This window comes from Mycetomoellerius zeteki, unplaced genomic scaffold (assembly GCF_001594055.1).
Source record: "Mycetomoellerius zeteki isolate Tzet28-1 unplaced genomic scaffold, Tzet1.0 scaffold153, whole genome shotgun sequence".
Lineage (NCBI taxonomy): Eukaryota > Metazoa > Arthropoda > Insecta > Hymenoptera > Formicidae > Mycetomoellerius > Mycetomoellerius zeteki.
The window spans coordinates 503,247-519,139 of NW_017256479.1; the positions used below are offsets into that span (position 1 = coordinate 503,247).

The 15,893-nt window shown below is 29.5% G+C and overlaps 3 protein-coding genes across 3 annotated transcripts; 2 read left to right on the forward strand and 1 right to left on the reverse strand.

Moving 5' to 3' along the window:
• The first annotated feature begins 552 nt into the window (after positions 1-552).
• LOC108720587 (HD domain-containing protein 2) lies at positions 553-4,329 on the forward strand. Its single transcript, XM_018444684.1, has 4 exons — positions 553-722; positions 2,582-2,706; positions 2,899-3,067; positions 3,158-4,329. Exons 1-4 carry the CDS (start codon positions 669-671, stop codon positions 3,386-3,388), a joined length of 579 nt encoding a protein of 192 aa, XP_018300186.1. The 5' UTR covers positions 553-668; the 3' UTR covers positions 3,389-4,329.
• A 3,476-nt stretch (positions 4,330-7,805) lies between these two features.
• On the forward strand, positions 7,806-12,845 carry LOC108720592 (nicotinamidase). The gene is made up of 4 exons (XM_018444693.1): positions 7,806-8,113; positions 11,320-11,581; positions 11,999-12,145; positions 12,490-12,845. Exons 1-4 carry the CDS (start codon positions 7,890-7,892, stop codon positions 12,841-12,843), a joined length of 987 nt encoding a protein of 328 aa, XP_018300195.1. The 5' UTR covers positions 7,806-7,889; the 3' UTR covers positions 12,844-12,845.
• Positions 12,846-13,129: 284 nt separating this feature from the next.
• LOC108720575 (C-type lectin domain family 10 member A) lies at positions 13,130-15,524 on the reverse strand. The gene is made up of 5 exons (XM_018444666.1): positions 15,230-15,524; positions 14,662-14,856; positions 13,974-14,078; positions 13,467-13,758; positions 13,130-13,328 (listed from the first exon to the last, which is right to left on the reverse strand). Exons 1-5 carry the CDS (start codon positions 15,522-15,524, stop codon positions 13,169-13,171), a joined length of 1,047 nt encoding a protein of 348 aa, XP_018300168.1. The 3' UTR covers positions 13,130-13,168.
• Positions 15,525-15,893: the final 369 nt, after the last annotated feature.

Consider the following 15,893-nt stretch of genomic DNA (forward strand, 5'->3'; position numbering starts at 1 on the left):
CTACAACTTAAGACCCTACGACTGCTACGACTTCTATTGTAGACCCCGCATTACAGTGGAATTCGAGAAGAATAATTGACTATGATTCGTCCATTTCTTATAGCTTAAGGCTTAAAACTCTATTATAGATCCGGGGTAAGGCCGGAATCAGTCTGGGCATTAAAGATTGAGATTAAAGATTGAAAGATTGAAATTTGACCAATCAAAACAATAGGAGTTAAAATTCCTTTGCCCTCATTGGTCAAATTTCAATCTTCAATCTTCGATCTCAGTCTTCAATGCGTAGTCTGATTCCGGCCTAAGACGGTCTTGAAATAAGAATCGACTATGAATGGTTACACGACCTTAAGACGGTCTTGAAATAAGATCAGACTATGAATACCGGCCATAGTCAACAGGAAATAACGAGCCGTCCAATCAGAGCTCTGGGATATAATATCGAACTTATATTCCAGAGCTGTGATTGGACGGCTCGTTATTCCCTGTGCCTATTGCCTGTGTTTATTGTGTTTCCAGCTTTACTTTCTGTCAGCATTTACCAGTAATGCCAGTTCGGGAATGTTCGCTTCGTGAGAGTAGTGTAGTGTTGATGGCAGCCAAGTGCAACCACGAGTAACTTCGTACGACTGACGGTGACAGAACGATTACGAGAATTTCAACCGATCGCGATGCAAAACACAAAAGGACTACAGGAGTTTATGGAGCTGGTCGGTCGGCTGAAGGTAAGCTTCGAGATGATATGCTCGCAGCTGTCAAATCATGACATACATTTATATTTCCCAAGTGACCTCGAATCACTAGACAAAAGAATACTATGTAAAATAGTATAGACAAGAACAGTTTTATTTCTGAAATTTTTCTCTGAAATAGAATATTGTAAGAAAGAGAGGGAGGAAAGGGAAAAAGAATGTTATTGAGTTAAAAAAAAGATAAGAAAAAACAGATACTTATGTAAGAAGATTTCCTATTGCTGCTAACATTTGCCTATGTCAACCTATGACCCCCCCCCCCCCAATAGAGATCACTTTTTTTAACATGATTATATGTCAACATTAGTTTATAAGGAATCATGATTAAAGGTGTTCTCGATAAAGATTTGAAGGGCGGTATTTGTAGTCCGTTCTTACTTTAAGACCGTCTTGTGTAACGTTTTAAGATGCTAATAATACAGCTCTCTGGGCGGTATTCATATAAGTCGGTTTTTTTTATTTTAAGACCGTCTTAAGTAATGTTTAAAGATGCTAATATAGCTCTCCGATTGGCTTATAGTCTCAAATATAAGAATCGACTATGAATACTGGACGACATTGCAATAAGAAGAGATAACTTTTTCTGACAATTTTGATTATCAGGAATTGATTATATCTGAAATATTACTTCGTATTTTCATTTTGATATGTTATCGATCTTCACACAAGAATATAGAAATAATTAAAAAAAAGAGAAATAAAGAAACATGTTGATATTTAAGATGTACATATGCATATACAAGATATAAAACTTCTAAAGTTTTTGACCTTACAGATATATGAAACTATACATATTTGACCTTTAAACAAAGTAAGGATAATAAGCAATTTGTAACTCATTGTTTTGTATAATAGATATCGTTCTTTGTACGTTGGAAATTAGTATTAACAAAGATATTTTTATATTTTTTATTTTAATGGTCAAAATGTATCTAGAAGTCATTGGAATTCTTCTACAAAACATTTTTCTGAGTATATAAGCTTAATTGAGAATTAGAATTAGAAATGTGTAACATAAAATTAAAAACAGAAAAGAAAAGAGAAAATTCATTAATATTAGCATTAACAGAATATTATATTTTTAATTTCTTTATTTATATGTTCTAAATCATGCTGATTTATGAGTGTTTTGATAATATGAATCAACTATGATGTAATTTCCTTTGTTTAAAATTACATCTTGATAAATACCATGCAATCAAATGGTTAGATTAGATTTGTTGCTGAATCAACATCTTGAATCCTGCAGCAATATCTTTGTTTGATCATTTATGATTCTTTATATTTTACTTATATAGATGTAAGATTCCATTTCAATTTTTGAATTTCAAGATGACATATTTATGACATAGAAAAAATAAGACTTTAAAATATTTTTTTTTAATCTCAAAATTATACTATTTTTAAAGACTTTAAAAAATAATAAAGTCATAAAAGAATGCATAAAAATTACGAGAAAATAATATTGAAAAAGAAATTGTATCATTCTATATTATTTTTATCTCAAACAAAAGAATTATGATAATGTTATATATTATATAATGTGTAATATTTTCTAACCAAAATATACTTTCCTTTATATTATTTTTTTTTAAGTATAGAATTCACTCATATTATACAAAGCAAACTACAAAGAAATCAGATCAGTGATAAAGCTAACTGCAAGATGTATAAATTAAATATAATTAAAACATTTATTGTATCTATAATATCTAACAATTATTTTTTTATGTTAAGAGATGTTTCCTTGAAATTTGAAAGAAATAAATGTATGTATAACATAGGTTTAAGAATTTTATTCAAAGTATGGTTTCTATTGTTATATTTTCCAGCATATGAAAAGGATGGGATGGGTAAAACGGAATATATCTGATCCTGAAACAATTGCTGGTCACATGTACCGTATGGCAATGTTATCGTTTCTAGTGGACGGAAAAGAAAAATTAGACAAAATCAAGTGAGACTTTATTATTATAGTATAATAACTTTAATAGTATAATTAAATAATAAACTTTAATAGTATAACAACCTTTTATAACTTGAAATTTCATATTATTGTTTTTATAAAATTAAATAATTTGTTTATATGATATTGTTATATATCATTGATATTGGTAATTTATATATATATGTATTTTCTGATTTACAGAATAATGCAGATGACATTGATTCATGACCTAGCTGAATGTATTGTGGGAGACATAACACCTTATTGTGGCATTCCACCAGATGAAAAACATAGAATGGAAGATGAAGCTATGGAAGACATTTGCAAGCTGCTAGGTGATAAGGGACCTGAGATATTACAAATATTTCGTGTAAGAATATTCTTTGTTATTCCGATTTTTCAGTATTAACATTTATCAATATTTACTAATATTAAAAAAAATCTTTTAAAAAATATTTAGGAATATGAAAAGCAGGAATCTCCTGAAGCACAGTATGTTAAAGACTTAGATAGACTAGACTTGCTGATGCAAGCATACGAATACGAAAAAAGGGACAACATTCCGGGAGAACTGAATGAATTCTTTGTCTCGATTAATGGCAAGATCAGACATCCTGTTATCAATAAAATTGCTATTGACATTACCGAAGAAAGGAACAAGTTATGTCGTAATCTAAATGTCTCGAAATAGCAAAAGATATAATTCAAGAACACACAAACCTGGAAGGATAAATTCCAGATAGCTTAAATGTTATTTTAAACGTTACCATGTCACGCGCTATTAATGTTACACGTAATTTTAATACATAAGATTTTGATATAGATAGTATACATATAAAACAAGCATATATATATATATATATATACACACACACAAGGTCTGTCCCAAAAGTATCCGATCTCTGTGTATATCTTTGTTCTTGGGCATCCTATTGCGGAAAACAGATATTCAATATTTAGGGTGGACTTTTAGGAGTATCCCCACCAAGTGGCACAACCCAACAGCTATTCAGTCAGCAACGGTACACAGTTGTATGAGCGTCGAAAACTCCGGGCGTCGCATTTCAGAATGACTGAACGAGTTGAGCTGAGAATTTGTATAAAATTTTGCCAAAAACTTTGGCTACACATTTTCCGAGACAATCGACATGATCCGTAAAGTTTATGGTAATGACTATGAGTAACATACAAATAAAAGAATGGTTTAGATGGTTCAAAGATGGCCGTGTCTCAGTGGACAGTGATCCTCGTTCCGATAGACTTTCAACGTCGAAAACAGTGGAAAACGTGGAACGTGTACGATTCGCAATCGACAAAAATCGCCGTTTGACTGTGCGAGAGTTAGAAGAAGACCTTGGGATCCCAAAAATTATGTTAAATATTTTCTCGAATATTGAAGATCTAGGAATGAGAAAAATTTGACAATGTTGAGGAAATAAAGCGAAATGCGACGAGGGAGCTGTTGGCTATCACTAAAAATGACTTCCAGGACTGCTTTTGCAAGTGGATGCACAGTTGGCAGAAGATCATTGCTTCGGAAGGAAATTACTTTGAAAGCGACGTTATTCATATTACTCCGGAATAGCTCTTTCTCATGATACAGACAAAAGTCGGATACTTTCGGAACAGACCTCGTACATATATAATTGATTATTTAAGTTATTCGATCATTCATTGCGTAAAACTGATTATAGATAATTTATTTATGTATCTCATATTTTCTCTATTTTTTTAGATCTTTCTAAATATCAAATTAATAGTTATTTTCTCGTATTTAAAATATTATTGTGTTGTGAAGTGTAAAGTATGTATGTGTATATTTTACATATCTTAATTATATTTATTGCAGTTAATTTTCGTTGCAGTAAAGCGATTACCAAATATTATTTTTTAGATACTAAATATTTCATAAAGAAAGTTTAGAAGCTTAGAAGTTTAAAGCTTAGAGGAAATATGGATATTTATCAAAACACTTTAGTACTTTTATGAGCAGTTTCGTTTCCACGAACAAATAGATATATACCTAATCACTGCCATTATATTCTTATAAGTGTATATGAGAGACTCCAATTTTATAAATTTGTTGACAATTCGCTTTTGTGTTGCTTTAAAGCAATTACTTATTTTTTTTAATTCTTCATTTTGTTCAAGAGTATAATATGTGTTTTAATACATATCTCACGCAAAACAATGTATTATTAAACAATGTGTGTATATAATTTATTTTCTTGTACCTTCCATTTTTTGTAACAAGTTAATGTAAAATTAATAGACGTTTGTAACTCAAAATTTTATGGTTTGAGCAAATTTCTTATTTTAAATTATCTCTGTCTCTAAAAAAATTATTTATTCAGTGCTTACATTTTTATATTTTTAATTTTTTCCAATCAATTTTATGACTTAAATATTGAACTCGTATAGAGTAATACGTTAATTATATCGATGATTCGACTAATTTACTCGTACATGAAAACATGATTAATAGACCGTGATATTCATCTGTATCATCCATATTGGTACATGTACACCACAGTATTTTTTTTGTTGCATATAACAAATACCTACTTGTTTGTCTTGCATAACAATATTCATTCAGTCACGCAAATGCGTTAGAGTTATCTTATATGCAACATATTATGTACAAATGTATACAGATATATGAAACACGAAACAGATATACTTGTAAATAATTTATAAATTTCTAAAAATTACTAAGTTATTAGGATTTACAATAATTAACAATGATAATTAACCGTAACAGTAAAGACGATGCGATTATAAAGAAAGTGATTGAAATAAATAATTTATTATTTATAAATACAATATTATTTAACATATAAATTTATATCTGTAATATGTATAGTTCTATGGAGCATACATGTGTGATTCTAAATTTAAATATCAAAGATATTTAATTTACAACAAAACATGTCTTATTAAAAAAATTAGTATAATTTTATGCTTAATAATAACTTCTTATAAATTTTATATGTACAGTCTCTTCTTTTCTGTCACTTGAACCGTGTGCCGATTACTAAGTCAATCTTGAAATATAATTTTATGCCAATGCGAAATGTAATATCGTATTATATTAAATTTATAATCAATTTAATGATACTGATAGTAAGTATCTTATAAGATTACATTTGATGAGCAAAAATATCAATATTTATTTATTCTTTAGAGAAATACAAAGTTATAGCTTAAAAAAAGAGTTTCTCAACATTCTTCTCTTGCAACAAAGCAATTTATTATGAAAAAATAATTTTTGATTTAGCAAAATTACTTTCAATAAAAAAATGGGATTCTGTAAATTCTGCATAATAATTAATGACAATAAGATTACGGCATAAAGTTGCGAATTTTCTATTGTATAAAAATACTAAGCATGAGTTTTCATCAAAAGCATTGGCCATTAATCAAGCATGGTTAAAATAGAAATAAAATTATGAAGATAATTATGACTATTTGTATACATTTTTTTTGTATACATTTTTATTAAATAGAATTTCTCGCACATAAAAAAATTATATGTTGTCATTAAATAATCACTCTATAATAAATCTCGAATATATATTGAAAGGATCTTTATAATTAAAATAATTTATATTTTAAACAATGTGAAATTTGAAATCAACGAATTAAATATATAGTTATGTAAGTTGTAAGCGCAGTATAGTATCTCTATACATTATCTAAATACATTTATAGAGATGCATTTTGTATCTAACCTGTATTTGAAATACATTTAAAAATTTGAGTATTTGTAGCTAGATACAGAAACACTATCTGAACTGATTTTCAGATACATTTTCAGATACATTTCTTCAGCAAAGGTACGATTCCATCATGTGATAACGTCACTCCTGATTAAGACCTATACAAATTAAGTTTGTAAAACTAATAACGATTAATGCCCAGAAAGCCCTTTCTCCTTTTTCTCTTTTCATTCATTAATTGTCTAAATTTTTCAGTTTTTTTTCCTGGTGATAAAGCTCAATTTTTTTTTATTAATATTCATAACATATGATGTACCGAGATTTTTCCGGCAAACTGCAGCGGCAATACGGTAATTATATGATTCCGATCCACTATAATGGCATGATTTCGGGGTTTTACTTGTGACAATCGCGTTGTACGATTCGTTGGCTTGACTAGAACCACTTGGTGTCAATTTATCTGCGTTTCCCCAAAATTAAAAAAAAATTTTTATGAGTTTTTTACGTAAATTCTCACCTTTCAGTCTTTTTTCTCCTGGTAATCCTTTATGTTTATAATGTATGAGACCATTTTTAAATCCGCATCATTCGCCACAAATGTCGTGGTCATCGAAGGCATGCGGAATACTTTTTAAAGCTGCCTCCGTTGCTTCTACATTATGTTTATTTTTTACGTTATTTTTTTTAAGTTATGATCATTTGAAATTTGGTAAATTTTTCCCAAATTTATAGTGTACCGCTTTTTTTGGAACTGAGTATATATATATATATATATATATATATAGACCTGCGCAGGTAAGCGCAATTTATATAGAATTTGCAAAATAATAAATTTTAGATTCTAAATTATTAGCGATTATAATAATACTACAGATTATACTTTGAAACTCATGATATGATTATTATTAAAAATATTATTTGTTTATTTTAAATATACAGACAAATTTCACCGATATTGGGAAAATCTGTTTTATCATTAAACTATCAAAATACGATATGAAATCAATACGTATTAAACTGATCAAAATTTAATATTAAAAAGCATTTGCACACAAAGCATTTACAGCGTGAAGTGTATCGCATCTTATATCAGAGTTCTAAATAAGAGTCTAAAAAGTATTGAAAAAGATGCTTTTCCTTTCGAAGCCTACATGTGTCATGTCAGCGACGTAACGACGGCTGTATTGATCGATGTGTTTATATGCGTTTCTACCTGACTTGTGACTCGACTACCTGAGGACAGTAGTCCATGTAGTGCTACACAAATACTAGTGTAGATTATTTTCTGATTGGCCAATCAGACAATTAGATTGGCCAGGAAGCACTCGGGTGGAAATCTGAACATACTCCTGAATGTGAGTGGGACAAATGGGACAAATAACAATTTATTAACATTGGAGCGATAGTCGTGCGATCGTCGTGCCGACGTGATAACGTAACCGTGACATTCAAAGCGACGTAGTGCACGTACATATGGCGCTTCCAGAGAATGACAATCCTTGGTCGTTTTCGATAAAGGTATTGTCCAGATTTGACATTGATACTAAAGAAACGTTCAACTATGAGAAGTTCCGAACGCTTTGCGTCCGACTATTCGGCGCGGACGAAGTCGAGCAAGATGAGTGGAGGGTACGAGAGATATTTGAGCTGTTTGACGCAAACGCAGACGGTGTGCTGAACGACCAAGAATTGCATAGGTGATGTGTATGCAAATACTTCTGTTCTTTCTAAAAATTGATTGGGTGTGATCATGTGGTTAAAAGAGGAAAAGGGATAATTCATATTCTATATATAATTTTTAGCTAAGAAATATTACAAGTTAAAAGAAGGCTAAAAGGGAGCAAAAAATAAAGAGTAAAAAATAAGACATTACTTTTTCCTTCTAACCTTAATATTATATAGATGGAAATATTTGATTTAAAATAGTTGAATTTCTTGATATTTTTTCGTTACCATTTGTATTTTACTTATTTAATAAGATATTGAATTTTACATTGGATTATTTAATTTTAGTTAGTAATTTTTTACATTTTCTCTTGCTATTCTAGGAAAATAATTTAGATACAAAGTCATGCAACATATTTTTACTATTTTTATTATGTTTTATTTATGGATCCAATTGGTTTATTAGGAGAAGAGGAAATAAATCATAAATATTCGCTTAATAAATTAAACCTAGACATTTACCTACATTTAATACGACATAATACATTTATTATTAGTTATAAAAAGTTGAAACTACGTTTTACTGTCATATACATTTACTTTAATGTATTCATAAATAAAGGCGTGTTCGGATTCCCACGGATTCCCACACGCGTGTGTCATGTCATCCTTGTTTAATGTTTGGTAAATAACAAGGATAGTGATATCTGGTAACATTCAGGTGAGAATCTAAACTTTGGACTCAGAACAAAATAACAAGTCATGATGACATGAAAATGGCTCCAAAATGATGACTAAAAGTTTTTCGATCAATTAAGATTCATTTTAAAAGATTTTTTCATTGGGATTGAGAAAAATTGATTTTTAAGTAATTGAATCTTTTAAATCTTATACGTGTGTAGAATTAATCCTTAAAGTGATTTTGAAAAAAAAGTATTTTTGAGATAATAGACATTTTCTGAGACGTTGCGCGGAACGAATCGAACAGGTATTGAAATGCCTAGTGCTCTTTTCAAGAGACCGATTCTATTGTCAGGATTCTTAATTAGAATAAATAGAGAGAATCGAAATGAAGTAAACGTCGGCTATTATAGTTGGCTATTACATATGCATAATACTTGTTATAACCATTTGGATTAGAAAATCAATTTCAAACTTTAAAGCAGTTTTTCTCAAAACCATGTTTAAATTCATGGGAAACTTCCTCGAAAAACCGGCTTGATTGAAACCTTGTATAATTATTACACTTTTTTTGCAGTTCTTAGACCACGATTTGTTTATATTTATTAATCTGGAGACACAGTAGTGTCTCGGCGCTAAGCCAAGCGCAGCGACACTGCCGTGCCTCCTTTACGCGAGCCGGCGAGTTGTGGCAGATTGAGATTATCGAATCTTAATAACGGCTGAACGGATCAAGTTCTATATACGCTCAATCGATAGCCACCGCTTAGATTGTATAATAAAAGTGCTTTTATTTTTTTCCTACGTGCCCTACAAGCGGAGATATTGCGACGCAAAGTCCGGATCTGTCACTTTTCACATTTCAGATTCATTATCTAATTCTTTTTTATTAAGATAGTGCTTGAAAAAAATCATAAAATTGTACTCCTAATATGAGATGCTCCGAGAAATCGATAATAAAACGCAAAATATATCAATATTGCAATTAAAAATTTTATTTAATATTTCTAAAATACAAACAGACACAGCTAGTGTGCGCGCAAAATGAGCATGCGATGCATTGTATCCAGAACTCGTCTTCAGGTAGTTGGAACCAAGCATCGCAGAAAAAGGCACTGGATGTTCATTCCAGTTATCCTTTTTATTATTGTACAATAACATTTATATGTTAGCAACGATTTTCACTGTGACATAGGGGCGCATATATAGATTATTTCATATTAGAAATACCCTGGATATCTCATATTATGATTTCCACGCCTTACGATTTTACGATCCTCAAATCTAACTTCTGTAATTAAGCAATACAACATATCCCATATTTTTCTATTAATACGATTTTACTCTACCACTACATGAAGAATTTATTGTCAAATATTTATTTATTAAATAATAAACAAGGTTCCATCAAGGGCTCATCTCAATGAAACTTGAAAATATCCAAATTCTAAAATCTTTTTTACAACGACTATAGGCATGATCTAATAATGAATTTTCTACTAAATAGTTTTCAATTCAAGAGCAATAAATTCATGGTGGAACCAATAGCGTTTATTAGTTTAACAGAAATGCCGCTATCTCATATTAAGCGTTTATCATAATAGGGTGCTTTCCTTTATTTATTAAATATATATTTAAATTATTTGTCTGTCCGTTACAATTTGTCCTTGCTGATACGTTGCGAGACAAACTGCCTCGTTTGTTTTCGTCCTTTCTCGCTCTAAAGCTCTTAGATAATAAATGTCTTGTAGTTGAGTCGCAAGTAAATGTCAAAAGACAGTCTAAATTACAATATCTCGTTAAATAGCGTCGCATGTATGTACAAACTAACTGTATTTAATGATTTTATATTTACGACACTATATCTAACAAAATGAAAGTACATTATTATAATTTACATTGTTTTTTGAAATTCACTTGAGAAATAACGTTTATTATCTGACTCCTTATCTTGACATCTGCTTTTAATTTATTAACTTAACACATTCTTGCTCGAGAATGAAGAATTATAGTTATTTACTTTTTACAATGGATTACAATCTATCTCTACTTCTTATCACTAGGATTTGTAAGTATTTAGTTAATGGAATTTGAAAAGCAAGCAGTCAGACATATTAATGTGGTATGTTATCAGTAATGTAATGGCAACATGACGACACTAATGATTTGTTGGTGTGTTACTAGAATTTTTATGGCAGTGTAACCGCAACAATAGAGTGATTTATTTTTCATCATTTTTTTAAATGAATAATTCATTTTAATGCTAATGTCTTTGTTTATGCTCTTTTCTTTGACCATTGACCATATATTGATTTATTGCCAAACCTATGACTAACTTTCGTATTTCTTTATTCCTAATTATCAAGTCAACAACTATATATATATGTATATATTAATGTAAAATGATTTTCTAAATCATTTATTGAATTGAACTGAAAAAAGGCAAAGAGAGAATTTTTAGTTCGGATTTCTATTTGTACGAATAATGAGTTAAAAGTAAATTGCTTAGAAATAAAGTTTAGATTTGTTTTTCACAATAAACAAATTCTTATTGTAGCTGTTGTAAATGGATACAAACGATTGTGAATCCCGTTAATGTTTTGCTAGTCGTCGATGTACAGAACGATTTCATCGATGGCACTCTGGCACTTCGAAAATGCGGCTTTGGGCAAGAAGGGTTGGAAGTGGTGGAACCGATAAATCGGCTTTTGAAAGAGGGTCGCTGGAACAAAGTGATATATACACAGGATTGGCATCCTGAAAATCACATCAGCTTCTTTGACAATTTGGCGATGCGCGAACTTCACCCAAAATCTGAGGTATTTAAACATATCTGCCTGAATAAAATAATAAAATAGTTCCATAAAATGATTCAAGAAAATAAAATAATTCAATAAAATAATTCGAATAAGTAAATGAAAAAATAAATTAATATTAACGTTCTAATCTTATTCTTTTTTTTCCATATTATTCATTGTTACTTTTTTATATATTATAAATTTATACAAAACTAGTTTTAGCTATCTATATATGTATATAATATAAAATAGAGATGTCTAAAAAATTCTTGAACATGTCCTTTTAGATAACTTTTTCACTTTTTTGTGTCGTTAACACATTTGAGTTTTTGGTGTTTTTTTTTTATGAATTTAAATAATAAATCTTATCTGAGGTAGATTTAGCCTGTAATTCGATAATCCGAAATAAATGTAAGATAATCCTATAATGTGAAATAGATCACTAAGGAAACGGCGAAACCCTTCGACACCGTTGTTTTCTTGCAACCTCACTTAGCGCAAATACTTTGGCCAAAACACTGCGTTAAGAACACCTGGGGCGCTGAATTGCATAAAGATCTGCTAATATTGCCTTCTTCCGAACGGGTAATAACTCAATTTTATAAAAAAGAGTAGAGATGTTATGGAGAGCCGTATTATATTTATATTTCACTAAAGATTCTCTAATTGGTCTAATTCTTTCCTGAACTGCATAGTAACTGATATCACATATAAAGTAATTGTATAAATATCTTTATCACGTAAACCTCTGGCAGCTATTTCTTTCTTCTATAATTACTAACTGTTATTTAAGAAGGCATGAATTCCTACAGTTCTTTAATCTATCTATGTATTTATAAATTATCTTATTTTTGAAATTATGTATATCTGATATCAAGAAATCTGGTATATTTAATTAATTGGAATATTCTTCCCTTTTTGTACTCAAGGTATATAAGGGTCAGGATCCAGACAAAGACTCATATTCAGCATTTGAAAAAGATGCGGAAGGCTCCTCGGAACTTGAAAAAATTTTGTCGGCCGTTGGAGCCACGCACTTGTATGCCTGTGGCCTCGCCTATGATGTATGTGTAAAGGAGACGTGTTTGGATGGTTTGCGATTGGGTTATCCTGTAGCTGTGATTGATGATTGCTGCCGTAGTGTCGAACCCGATGACATAACAACTAAATCATATACTGAAAACGGCGCACTAGTGGCGTGTTCCGACCGTATTCTGCCTTTGGTGAACGAAAGCAAGCATAGTCTGGTGATGGCGCATCACGCCGCGAAATTTATTAGCTAAGCAAAACCTCATATCATGTAAAAATATTTCTTAAAAGATAATGACTATTTTAGTCATTATCTTTTATCTATTAAATCTAAAATTCATAATGAATATATTTATAAATGATAATATAATTTACTGAAATGTCAATTTATTTAAATATACACAAAATTAGTTATCAAGGAGAACCTATAAATATTATATATTGTATTTTTTTATTAAAAAATCAATTATACTTTGTAATAAAAAATTATGTAATTAAATTATTAAAAAGATATGTTTATAAATAAATATAATTCCTCGTGTTTGATTTATTACGTTATTTTTATCCGCTAAAATGCGCCTAATCACTTTTATCAATTAGTAATCGTGCTGTCCTTTCGATCCTGTTTGCTGATTCGTCTTCGACCGTCAATTCGCAGATATATCTTTGCCTTGAGCTACAATCTTCACCTCTGTACGAATAAAGTTTCGACGATACGTTGAAAGTTAACTTCAAGCACCTACAATTTAAAATAATTTATAATTCAAGTATTTATTGTTGAGAATTAATTGTCTAAGTGAAACATTTAACTTATGTATACGCTATTGATATTCTATTTTATCTATGTAAAAATGTTCTATTTAAGAGCGATACCAACCTGCCATCACCAATGACGGTCTGTTTAGTATCTTGTTGAACCGGTCTAGCACTCTTGGCCCAAATCCATAAAAGCCCTGGATTTAAGCCACCTGTCCAGAAATAATTACCCTTCAATTTGGAGTTTGACATTATACCCGCGATTACATCTTGACTTTCCTCGACCGTGTTGAATTCGACCAAATGTCCACCCATACCACGGCAAAGACTACCCGATGATTTCCAATCGAAATCACGATTACTGAAGTGATAGCAATTTTGGCCCATTCTCGTGTAATTAGTAGGACAAGGTTCTAAAAAAGCGATGATATAATAAATGATATAGATTAAAGCTGTATTAAGCGCGTAAATAATAGATTTGCCTTTCTTCCTTATAACAATTAATTTCATTTAAACGTTATAGAAGAAAATATATGTTTCTTGATTATCATCATATTACACATCATATATTTTATATTATATCGAAATTATTTTTTAAATCGATTTTTTTATATTGAAGAAGTTTTACCTTTCATTTTATTGTTTCCAGCAATAACGTAGTACAATAATTCTTCTGCCCTTCTTACTCTTTTTTCTAGATAGTCTACTCTATACACCAATTTTTCAATAGCACCTGTAAATTTCCATTTAAGATTCCTAAATCTCATTCTTTTAATTAAAAAATATTTTTTTATTATATCATTTTAAATAATTTTTTCATTATAAAATTTTTTTTAAATTATTTTTAATTATTTATAACCCAGGTAGCAAACTGTAATCATTTTTACGTAGATAATTAGTTATTTTGAATTATTGACGTCTATTTGAGATGTAATAATGACGTTATCTTTTTTACCAATTAATAACGTCATTTAATTATGACGTATCTATAACGTCATACTTATTGACGTCAGATAAATGACCAATCGACGACGTACTGGTAACGTTATTAATGAATGACGTTATAATGTCATTCATTTATGCCGTTAATAATACGAAAATAATGACGTATTTCCGACGTTGATTAATATGACGTTATGTGACTGTGACAAATCCACGTCACTTTTACAATGATAGGACGTCAGATTCGTTAAGAATGATTTCCACCAATTAATTACACGATACTTTGCTATTTGGGAAGTTATATTAAAAATTGAAATTATTAAATTAATTTCTTTTCTTTTTTGAATTTTTTAAAAATATCTTATAAATCGTACTAAGTAGGTAAAGATCAGTTTCAGAAACGTCTCTTTTATTTGATGTGGAGATTTTAGATACTGTCAAAGTCTTATCATCAATCTTCATCGCTCGTGCAGCACGAGAATTGTTGAACTGATGCCTTGGAAGAGTGATCCAATTTTCAAGAATCTCTGTCCATGGACCATGATTCACCGTAACAGCCGTTAAATTCGCTAGAGAATCATCAGACGGCACAGCAAATAAAATTATATTGAATGTATTGAAAGATCTAATTGCACATAACCGGATTAAAAATTTATTGTATTTTTCATAATTTAATATTGTAATTTAAATAAATAAAATTAATAGTGTAAATTAAAATAATAAAAATATAATAATATAACAATATGATTAATAATAATAATTGTAGGTGAAATAAAAAAAAAATAAATTATTAAAACAGTATATACTTTTTGTGCATATTTTCGTCGTTATTGTTAAATATTTTTATTTATAAATAAATAATTATAGTAATAACTTATTTTTTATATTTGATTTTTTAATATAAATTGTTAAAATGTTGTATTTGTAAATCATAATACGTACCAGATACCAAATTGACGATTGCCATCAACGTGACAAGTATAATTGAAGAATATAATTGCACGACTATCTTTCTCATCGTCATAATTTTGAGACCAAAGAAGAAATATATCGCAGATGAAATGAAAGGCTGAAACTGAAAGGCCACCTTCCACGAAATGTAAAGTAAACGAAATAAAGATGCTCCGTTTTTCGCTTGAATCAATGTTTGTGTATCTGACTTTCTCCTGGAAAGTTTACAGCAACATGTTGAAATAGGAAATACCCGGATGCAAGCAAATATGTTGGAAAATTTCATTGTACACTCATATGTGATACATTTAACGACGTAATATTAAAAAGAAGTAATTTTTAGATGAGAGAGAGAGAGAGAGAGAGAGAGAGAGAGAGAGAGAGAGAGAGAATATGTATATTTAAGAATATGAATATTTGCTTCTAATAAATCTAATAAATTCTAATAAAATTTGAATACTATGAAATATATTAGATAAGTAAAAAACAAAATAATTTAAAATATTATAGAAATTCTTTCATTTACAACTAAAATTGCGATGATTTTTACAAAAAAAAGCATTATTTTTTTATGTTTCATCTCATTATTTGATTCTAATTTTTATTATTAAAGCTATATATTGATTTATAAAAATAATAATATAATATTTCATTT

What these genes read in the sequence shown, in the direction of transcription:
- LOC108720575 (XM_018444666.1), bottom strand. Translation starts at nt 15,524, where the DNA reads ATGAAATTTTCCAACATATTTGCTTGCATCCGGGTATTTCCTATTTCA. An exon ending in AATCGTCAATTTGGTATCTG is followed by an intron (nt 14,857 to 15,229) that starts GTACGTATTATG and finishes ATGATTCTCTAG; the next exon opens with CGAATTTAACGGCTGTTACG. An exon ending in ACCGTCATTGGTGATGGCAG is followed by an intron (nt 13,329 to 13,466) that starts GTTGGTATCGCT and finishes TTTAAATTGTAG; the next exon opens with GTGCTTGAAGTTAACTTTCA.
- LOC108720592 (XM_018444693.1), top strand. Translation starts at nt 7,890, where the DNA reads ATGGCGCTTCCAGAGAATGACAATCCTTGGTCGTTTTCGATAAAGGTA. An exon ending in AACGACCAAGAATTGCATAG is followed by an intron (nt 8,114 to 11,319) that starts GTGATGTGTATG and finishes TTCTTATTGTAG; the next exon opens with CTGTTGTAAATGGATACAAA. An exon ending in AACTTCACCCAAAATCTGAG is followed by an intron (nt 11,582 to 11,998) that starts GTATTTAAACAT and finishes AATGTGAAATAG; the next exon opens with ATCACTAAGGAAACGGCGAA.
- LOC108720587 (XM_018444684.1), top strand. Translation starts at nt 669, where the DNA reads ATGCAAAACACAAAAGGACTACAGGAGTTTATGGAGCTGGTCGGTCGG. An exon ending in AGCTGGTCGGTCGGCTGAAG is followed by an intron (nt 723 to 2,581) that starts GTAAGCTTCGAG and finishes TATATTTTCCAG; the next exon opens with CATATGAAAAGGATGGGATG. An exon ending in AGATATTACAAATATTTCGT is followed by an intron (nt 3,068 to 3,157) that starts GTAAGAATATTC and finishes AAAAATATTTAG; the next exon opens with GAATATGAAAAGCAGGAATC.